The sequence below is a fragment of the Coffea arabica genome, chromosome 7e (assembly GCF_036785885.1).
Source record: "Coffea arabica cultivar ET-39 chromosome 7e, Coffea Arabica ET-39 HiFi, whole genome shotgun sequence".
Taxonomy (NCBI): domain Eukaryota; kingdom Viridiplantae; phylum Streptophyta; class Magnoliopsida; order Gentianales; family Rubiaceae; genus Coffea; species Coffea arabica.
The window spans coordinates 28,654,241-28,664,845 of NC_092323.1; the positions used below are offsets into that span (position 1 = coordinate 28,654,241).

Here is a 10,605-nt window from a genome sequence, read left to right on the forward strand (position 1 = left end):
GTTATTATGCAGAGGGAAGCACCATTTGTTCCTTTTGCTCTAGAAAATTTAGCATCTCATATAGATTGGCGGTAGTTTCATGTTCATCTTATTATGCAGAGGGAAGCATCATTTGGTCCTTTGCTCTAGAAAATTCATCATCTCATATATAGATAGATTGGCGGTTGTTTCATGTCATAGCCCATTAATATTGTGACGACCCCACCTCCCCCTAAGGCGTACCAAAGGGTTCGGCGGACCGCCTGCCCAGCTCTCGCCAGGACTCACTCACTATCTCAATCGAGTCACGTACACACATCCATGAACCATAAATAACATTCCCAATTCAAGCTTATAATTTACATTAATAGAAATCGAAGTACAAAGTCTCAATACACCAAACTAGTTCAGAACGTATACAATCCAAGTACAACATGTTTCATTCGAGGAATAGCGCGAGTACAAGACCAAAAAGTCAAAAGTCAAACAAAAGGCTACGCTAGTCTTTTACAAGTCTCACGCATCACTCGTACCCCTGAAAGGAAAACAAATGGAGTGGAATGAGCTAAGAGCCCAGTGAGGTTCCAAATAGCAAATTGACCATTATTTATAAGTACGAGTTTTCGATATAGCAAAGTAACGAGCATAAAGTGTTCATAAAGTGTTCATAAATGTGAACAGTAGCACGTCAAGTAGCAATCTTAAAATGAGCGCATGTAGAAAATTTTTCAAAAGAAACAATAATCCAATAAACAATAATCATTCCAAAGTATAAGGATACGGATGACTCTCAGGAGTCAAATTCCCATTGCATTACCAGAAGCTTGATCCCGTAGTAGTTGACACTCCGTCAACTTTCAAGTAAGTAACCAATCCAGTAGAACACCACTTAAACGACTCTCCGTCCACCGTTCAACCCCCAGCTGGGCCCAAAATCCTCAAGAACACGGGTGGTAATACTCGAGTATACCGATTAGTCGAGGAGATATCACTCCACTCGACGATACAAGAGACCCAGGGTTCGTTACCCAATCGACCAAGCCCTTGCCGGCTCGACTAGAGTAACTCGCCACAGGGTTTCTGGAATTCCAGGAAGTGCGCGCATCATAAACAAGTATATCAAGTCAATTGCAACAATAAACAAGTATATCACGTAAGGGCAAGTGCGATAAAGTACACACTTGCCCTTACAATTCACGTATATAACATGTAATCAGATTGGTCACGTATCAAGTTCAAGTATCAAGTTCAATTCGGTATTTGAAAGCACTCACCCAAAAGATATAGTGCTACTGGTCACTTTCAGGTTATACTCCGAGTTCGGAGTCCAAATCTGCGATAAAACTCAATTTGAGAACTTTGAAACATGACTAGAGTTCGAAACTTAGACGTTTCGTTCAATAAGAATCAAGAAATTGAAATTCACTTGGAGAATACTCGTGAGATACTCGCTCACTTTTTAAATGATAAAACTTTGTAACATTTATACTTGAAATGGTCATGCGAGTCGAAAGTACAAGGGAAAACGTACTTTGAGCAATCATTATTTCATTTCTCAAGGGTACAAGTTCGGCCAAATCCTTACTTATATACCTCGAACAAGAAGACTCAAGTACCCTAGATGGTTCAAGTACTATTCATATCAACTCGACCCAAGTCGCAAGTGTATTTATATAGTCCTCGAGCGTAAATTTGGGCAGCATGCCCTTTGTGTTTACCTAATTTTCCAGCCATTTAGGCTTCATTATTTTTCTTCAACAACAGCCCAACAACATACATATCAGCAATTTATGTCAAGAGCCGTTCCATAGGCTCACAATATCATAACAACAAGAACCGCATCAAGTACAAGTGCAGAAATTCAATGTGGCACAAGACAGATTTGACGTATACAAGCGGAAATAACTTATCCAAGGCTACACTTATCGGATTAATACGAAACCTGTGCCATTTCGAAGCTAAGACACAAAGCTACAACATTTATGAAGGTCACTTAGTCCATTTCCTAATGTAACTTAGTAAAATCTCAGACTACTAAACCAGAAACCAATTCATCGGCTGTTTAAACGCATTATGCTGTAGCGGACCTAACTCAGTGTACACAAGTCCGAATCAGGTTTTCTTTGAGGCATTTTAAAGCTACTTCAGAACACTACAACTTTTATGTTTTGGTCCAGAGCTAAATCAGAATGGATCCTGATCAAAAATCGTGATAAACTGGACTGAACTGAAGAAACGGACTGCTGGGAAATTCTTAAAACAGCAAGGGTATTTTGGACTTTTCACGACCTCCGTTGCTCCGATTGAGCTGAAATTTTACAGGCACCTATAAAATGCCATTCTCTACAACTTTCCTTCTTTGACCAAAGGCCAATTCGGCCTCTAACATATAGGTACAATTTCGGACAGAATGCTTGGGAAATTTTCCAGAAATCTGGAATTTTTAGCTCTAAGTGTAATTTCCTCAAATTTCTGGTTCTAATCACCACTAAACAACCTTATATAACCTTAATTGCAACATTTACACATCATACATCACATTGAGCAGAAAATCAGAACCCCTAGTTCATCAAATAAATTGGGGAAAACCTCTAAATCATGCTAATCATCCATGATTCCACCACTATAATCAAACTACTAACTTAATTTAACAAAATCAAAAGCAAAACTTAGAGAGATGAGTTCTCTTACCTTGGTTAGAAGTCTCTAAAAGCAGCCCCAAGCTTTCCTTTTCCAAACTTTCACCACCAAACACTAACTAACCACTCAAAGACAAGATTAATCGGTTTCTTTTGTTTGATTTCTCACTTTGTTGGTGGATTGAAGAAGAAATGGAGAAGAGTTTTGTTTTTCCTCTCTTGTTCTTACTCTCTCTCTCTCTCGGCTCTTAGCAGCAGAAAATGAAGAGAAATGAAGCTGATTTTTGTCTTATAAGGAGTAAGAAGGTTAGAGTTAATTAAGACCACAATTTGGCTAACACTTGGACAATTCTTAGCCACTAATTTTTCTCTTTCTTCCCCTTGCTTATAAGCCACAAATTTCGGTCCCCTTAGCTGTAATATAAGAAGATATTTTGGCTCAAATATCAATAAGCTTGTGGTGCAAGAAAGTGGTGGTCCAGTGGTGCGTTCAAACGGTAGTGCGCGGGACCCGCCGGTTCGCGCCGTTTTTCTTAAAAACTCACGTACTAGGGTTTTTACTTCCCATTCACTAACCTTATTTTACTGCTACTACTCACATATTATTTTTCACTTAAAAGTCACTTTTAATCTCCAAATTTAATCCTTACTCTGTACCGAAAATTCATCCGGCGAAAAATCGCGAAAACCCTAATTTTACTCCAAACTTGAAACCAAAGCGTAAAACCTTATTTTCTAGGTTTATTTACACTTATCATGGGATAATTGGATAGTAGGGCTTTAATAAATGATAATCTTCAAATAAAAAGAAATTTTTAAGAAAACGTGAGGAATTTTCCAATTCCAGTAATTAAAATTAGGGTTTCAATTAAAATATGAGAGATTTAGGAAAACCGGTTAGTCACAAGTAAACTAGGGTTTTTGGCTACAATATTAGGGTTTCTAGTCTTTTAAACCAAAATAAGGTTTTAAATCAACCCAAAGAAATACACTTTAATATTTTCTTCACAAACAACCTCCTAATATTCGGGATGTTACAAATATCCTAGGGATATGTATCATTATGCAGAGGGCAGCACCATTTGTTCCTTTGCTCTAGAAAATTTATCATCTCATCTCATATAGATTGGCTATAGATTGGCGGTAGTTTCGTGTTATAATCCATTAATATCCTAGGGATATGTATCTTATCTTATTATGCAGAGGGAAATATCATTTGTTCCATAAGCCATTAATATTCTTGTGTTATCGGGCTACAGCAATGTAGCAATCAAGCAACATAATGACTTTATTGCTCTTCCACGTGCTTGGTTTTTGTGCAACCAAAGGATCATAGTGATGGGTACAATTGCACATCTCATATCAGAACTCTTTTTTCATTTGAAAAAGCAGCCCTGGATGAACTCCTGCAACTCATCTCACACTCGGGAAGTTCAACTCAAGGCAGGGCATTGTTTTTGTGCGTTCCAGGTGGAGCTTTAGTTTTGCGACGTCTGGTTTTTGTTTGTGCGAAAGAAAGTAACCCATTGAAACAATATATAAACCTTGTTTCTGGTTCCTCTGTTCTCCATCTTGTATCTTTTTCATCGTCTTGCATTTTCTTCTTTGCAGCTCCTAAACAGTATGTATTTTCTTTCTTTCGTCGAATTCTAGCTTCGTTTGCTGCTTTTTATCCCTGTTATGTTAAGTATTTCTTATCCCTGCAGAGTTTCATGTTTCCTGTTTCTCATCTCTACAACTTCATTAACTGCTCCTTATCCGTGCAAGTTTCCTGACCAATTTCAGGTTCCGTTCCATGCTTTCTTATTAATATCACGGCTCTTTTATCGTTTGTTAAGAGTACCGTTGTGCAGTTTTTATACGCATGTTTGTTTTCCTTGTTCTGCTATTTATTGAATGTCTTATTGATTTTGAATTGCTATATATTGCACTTTTGTTTATTGGCTATTTGATTTTTGTTGTCTAAAAAAATGAGTTTGTCGAAGTTTGCTCTTGATTCTACTGATTCAATAACGGAAAAAAAGAGCCAACGTAATAAAAAGTTAAGGGAGCAATACGCTGCACTCTCTGCTCAAGAAAAGGAGATTCGTTTGGCCAAACAGAGAGAGGCATACCAAAGAAGGAAATTAAATAAATTTTTAGCGCTTCCTGCTCACGAACAATTGAAACGAGCTGAAAAATCAGTTATTGGGGAGACTTTTTGCATTCACAGTAACCAAGCAAAGGTTGAAGACGAACAAGACCGTCTGGCAAAAAAGAAGGAAATGCGTCGACAGAAACAGAGAGAGGCTTATCATAAGAAAAAATTACGCCTATCTTTTGATACTCATACATCAAAAGATACTGCAGAAATTATCGATACTGCTCCTGCTACTGCATTAACTGCTACCGTGAGTACCAATTGCCTGTCGAGTGAAGATCCAGAAAATCTTCAAAAAATGGAGAGTGCCACTTCTACTGCAGACAACATATTATCTGCTAAAATGCCATCTCTAGAAATTCTCCAAAAAATGGAAAGTGTCATTCCTGCTACAAACAACATATTATTTGCTGAAGTACCACTTAATTCTGGATTAGTTATTGAAAAGCCAGTTGACACTAATGCAAAAGGTATATTATTTATATACAAATGAACGTCTAATCCATGTTTCGGATTCTATAATATTATTATTATCTCTTACTTTTTCTCAATTCTACATTGCTGACTCCTGATTAGTATTCTCAGAGACGAATGTATCCCAGTCAAACAACAATGACAAATGTGAAAAACACGTCACTGCTTTCTCAAGTTATGACAAAGGTATTAATTATTTTTACATTACACGATTTAAGCTCTTAATATTCATTACATTTCTACTATCCACTATAAACATGTGATGATTTATAATTAGGATCCTCCTCAAATACAAAGTCCAGTGATAAGTACATATGCTCTGGAAACTCTGCTACTCATTGTTCAGGTTAGTTATTCTCTTCTATTGTTTATGTTTTTTTCCATATATGATCTACCATTTAATCTATTTACATTGAATATTAATCTTTATCTATTTTCTATATACAAATATCAGATGAACGTCGACTATGCTCTGGTTGTTATAATTTTCTATCTCAAAGCCTGCAGGAATTATCAGGTTCCACATATTTGATTATTTGACTAAGTCTATTTACAAAACACTATAATTTCAGACATGATTTAATCATTTTTTCTACACTTACTCTTAATAGAGCAATCAGCACCCTTATTTGCGATATCTCCTACAACTGCACCAGATAATGCTAAGACATCCAATACAACTACACAAGACAATGGCCAGCAGACTAAAAGTCAAGGTACTATACTCTTCTCTTACTTAAACATGAACTTCTCACTGCAAATATTTTGAATCTTCACCTTCCTTAATCGCGTATACAATTATTCATCATTTCATTTTTTTTGGATTAGTTATTAAGCTATCTTTTCTTAATACAGCTAGAAATTCTTCACGGCATTGTTCGGTCAAACGCTCTAGGAAAAAAACAGCTCCAGCGAAAGGTTCTGAACATTTTTTTCTTACTCATTGCACCAAAAGACTCCTAAAATTTTCCCCTTCGATATTTTGCAACTACCTGTATGATTGATTAATATCTTGCTCTATTGCGAACTAGATCAACACTCAATATAACAATCTATCATTTTTATTCATAGGTAATACAGTCCTACAAGGCATTGACGCACTTAATTGCATACCTCACAAGTCAAATAAGTTACCTCAGAAGGAAGATTGTCAATGTTGTCATGCAAAAAAGTTCCATTCTGAAACAACTAATTTTTGCTGCTCTGATGGTTCTGTTGTTCTCCATGACAATAAATTGCCAGTGTTCTTGTTGAACTATTCACTGATCAAACAGAAGAAGCAATTTGTTTCCGTACATATGTTAGAACATATAACAATATGTTTGCTTTCACTTCATTTGGTGTTCACTACGACAAGGCGCTCTGCAAAAGGAACAATGGGATCTACACTTTCAAAATTCAAGGACAGACTTACCATTTTATTAATCAACTGATTCCTCATCACGGCTCAGGAATGTATCTCCAACTTTATTTCCATGACACAGATCATGAGCTACAGAATAGAATGGCCACGTCAGACAGATTGACTGAAAGCCCTGTGATCAAAATCATGGAAGTTATGAAGACAAATCCTTATGCTTGCTTTTTTCGTAGTTTACGAAATGTACCTCAGCTGGATTCTTATCAAATAGTCTTGAAATCTCACACCGATAATGATCAACGTGTATTTAACCAGCCAACAGCTTCCCAAATTGCAGCTCTTTGGGTTGAAGGGGAAAATTCAGCAAACATCTATTCTAGGCATATACAAATATATACCAAAGAGGGTCATACTCATCGAATTCAATATTATTATGGATGCTATGATCCTCTGCAGTACCCGCTCTTGTTCCCACTAGAAGAAACTGGTTGGCATCCAGGAATTAAAAGATCAGAGAAAGTCAATCCAAAAAAAAAACAAAGAGAGCAACAAAAAAACAACAGACTTCAGCAACATTGTCTAATTTCCATTCTGCTCAAGAAATGATTGACAAGGAAGAGGAAGGTCAGACTACCTATATGCATTTCTTATATATATATATAGATAGAAACAGAAACAATAATAATTCCATATTTACATCACTTTTCTTAGTGGTTGTTTTATGTACAGCTATTCAAGGATGCGAGAACTCAAAGGAATATGTATCAATGAGAGAATACTATGCTTACAAAATGCAAATCAGATACCAGTGCACGCCTAACATTCTCAACACTGGAAGACTATTTCAACAATTTGTAGTTGAGATGTATGTAAAGATTGAGACTCAGCGGTTAGATTTCTATAGAAGCAGACAGCAATTAATACATAGAGAACAATTACAAGGACTCATGGATAGTGTTGTTCAAGGACAATCTCGCGGAGCACAGGTTGGCCAAAAAGTTACCCTTCCAGCTTCGTTTATTGGCGGTCCAAGAGATATGAAGAGATGATACGTAGATGCAATGGCTCTTGTACAAAAATCTGGCCAACCTGATTTATTTATTACAATGACTTGTAACCCTGCTTGGCCAGAGATAAAAGAAGCCATGTTACGTACAGATGAAGCTCACAACCGACCAGATCACCTATCAAGAGTGTTTCATGCAAAGGTCAACATTTTAAAGGAAGATTTATTCAAAAAGCATATATTTGGAGATGTAGCGGCATATACTTATGTTGTGGAATTCCAGAAACGTGGACTACCACATATTCATATGCTTATTATTCTGCAGCCGAGATCAAAATTATATTCGACAGAATCCTATGATCGAATTGTGTCTGCTGAAATACTAGATGAACAAGCAAATAAACATCTATTTAATATGGTTCGAAAGCACATGATGCATGGCCCATGTGGATCAAAAAATCCAAAGAACGTGTGTATGCAAGGCTCATTTATGAGAAGGTGCAGAAATAATTATCCCAAGAAATGGGCTAGCAGAACAACTCATGGAAACAACACCTATCCAACTTATAGGCGAAGAAATGATGGCAAGAAAATCATTGGCCGTGGGCAAGAACTCGATAACAGGTGGGTAGTTCCATACAACCCCTATTTACTTGCGAAATTTAATTGTCATATCAATGTTGAGATATGTTCTACTATTAAAGCTGTTACATATATCTATAAATATATCTACAAAGGACATGATAAGATACATTTTCAGGTTAACAATGATAATGAACCAATAGCTAATACCCAACCAACTCAGATTGATGAAATTACAGAATATCAATCAGCTAGATGGGTATGCCCAGTTGAAGCTATATGGCGTATTTATAGATTTTCGTTATCTGAAATGCATCCTGCAGTTATTCATCTTCAGCTACACCTTGAGAATTTTCAGTGCATGACTTTTAATGAAAAAGAAGATTTATGAGATCTTTTACAAAATTCTTTCAGGAAAAGAACAATGCTATCAGAATTTTTTCGCATGAACACTACTGATCCATTAGCTAAGCAACTAAAATGCACATACAAAGAGTTTCCAGAGCATTTTGTATGGTATCCTGGAAAAAAATATTGGGCAGTAAGACAACAAAAAGACAGTTTTGGTAGGATAGTTAGTGCCAGCCCAACAGAGGGTGAACGCTACTTTCTTAGACTATTGCTTACTCATGTCAAAGCACCAACATCTTTTGATGACTTGAAGATAGTAAATGGAGTTCATGTTGGTACGTATTGACAAGCAGCTATCCTGAGAGGTTATTTTGAATCAAACGATTCACAAGAATGATGTATGGAAGAAGCTGCTGCATATCATATGCCATACAGGCTAAGGAGATTATTTGCAACTTTATTGGTTTATTTCCCACCGATAAATCCTCCAGCTTTATGGAACAAATTTGAACAGGCAATGTCTGAAGACTACAATAGGACATCTACTTTACCTCCTGAACAGATTCGACTTGAGGTACTACACCAAATCAGCAACTTTTTGGATTCAATGGGAAAAGACATAAACAGCTTTTCCTTAGTCTCTACAACATTGAGATTCCGAGATAGATACACAAATACAAGAGACACCTTAAGTGAACTCAATATTCAGGTATCGGAAGCAGATTTATTAGCCATTGCACAGCTCAATGCAGAACAAAAAACTGCTTTTCACCACATAATGGATGCTATCTTTGTCAAACAAAAGGGATGCTTTTTTATTGATGGCCCTGGAGGCACAGGAAAAACATTTCTATACAAAGCTTTGCTAGCTGAAATAAGATCAAAGGGTTATATAGCTCTTGCAACTGCATCATGTGGAGTTGCAACATCTATTTTACCCGGAGGACGAACAGCTCACTCGTGCTTCAAAATCCCTATAGATATGAATCCAGCTAACATGTGTAAAGTTAGCAAACAAAGTGCTTCAGCAAATTTAATTCGTCAGGCAAAATTAATTCTTTGGGATGAAGCACCAATGACTCATCGACATGGAATCGAAGGAGTTGATAAACTTCTAAGAGATCTCATGGACTCCACAGAATTATTTGGAGGAAAAGTTATTGTATTCGGCGGCGATTTCAGACAGGTCTTACCCATAGTCACAAAAGGAATCAAAACAGATTTTATTGAAGCAAGTATCATTAGTTCCTATATCTGGCCACAACTCACGAAGCTTCATCTCAGCCAAAATATGAGAGCTATAGCTGATCCACAGTTTACTGCTTATCTCCTTCAAATTGGAAATGGAACGGAGCCACTGATCGATGATACCAACATTCACGTGCCAGACCACCTTCTCATACCCTATACTAATGAAGATGAGTCCATCAATATACTCATAAATTCTGTTTTTCCAGATCTTACAGCTTTTACTAATGAAAACTTTTCTTTGATAAATCGAGCAATACTTACAACTAAAAATGAATTTGTTGATGACCTAAATAACATCCTTATACAGAACTTTCCTGGACAAGCACATGAATATATAAGTCGAGATAAATCCATTATAGAATCAGAACAAGCAGTCTTAGAAGATTTCCTTAATAGTTTAACTCCAAATGGTTTCCCACCTCATAAAATTATCCTGAAACCAAATACACCAATAATTCTACTAAGAAATATTGATCCTCCGGAAGGTCTCTGCAATGGCACCAGGCTTATATGTAAATCTTTAACACAAAATATTATACATGCTACTATTAGTTGTGGTGAATTTACTGGTAAAGAGGTGTTTCTTCATAGAATCTGTTTTCGAATAGATAATGATGCTGATTGCCCTGTTTCTTTTGAAAGAATTCAGTTTCCTGTTCGTTTGTGTTTCGCAATGACTATTAATAAAGCTCAAGGTCAAACTTTGGATTATGTTGGATTATACTTACGTGAACCGGTATTTTCTCATGGACAATTTTATGTAGCAATGTCTAGAGCTAAAAATAGTACATCTATTAAAATACTAATTAGACCCCCTAATTTC

General features: G+C 36.5%; 1 protein-coding gene and 2 long non-coding RNA genes across 3 annotated transcripts; 2 read left to right on the forward strand and 1 right to left on the reverse strand.

Annotated features, from left to right (window-relative positions):
• Positions 1–312: 312 nt before the first annotated feature.
• Positions 313–2,858, reverse strand: LOC140011032 (uncharacterized). The gene is made up of 2 exons (XR_011818258.1): positions 2,671–2,858; positions 313–514 (listed from the first exon to the last, which is right to left on the reverse strand). It is a non-coding gene; the product is annotated as an uncharacterized lncRNA (long non-coding RNA).
• A 4,323-nt stretch (positions 2,859–7,181) lies between these two features.
• On the forward strand, positions 7,182–7,393 carry LOC140011110 (uncharacterized). Its single transcript, XR_011818345.1, has 2 exons — positions 7,182–7,216; positions 7,322–7,393. It is a non-coding gene; the product is annotated as an uncharacterized lncRNA (long non-coding RNA).
• A 260-nt stretch (positions 7,394–7,653) lies between these two features.
• LOC113700784 (uncharacterized) lies at positions 7,654–8,571 on the forward strand. The gene has a single exon (XM_027221231.2). The coding sequence runs from the start codon at positions 7,654–7,656 to the stop codon at positions 8,569–8,571; it is 918 nt and encodes a 305-aa protein (XP_027077032.2).
• The last annotated feature ends 2,034 nt before the right edge of the window (positions 8,572–10,605 follow it).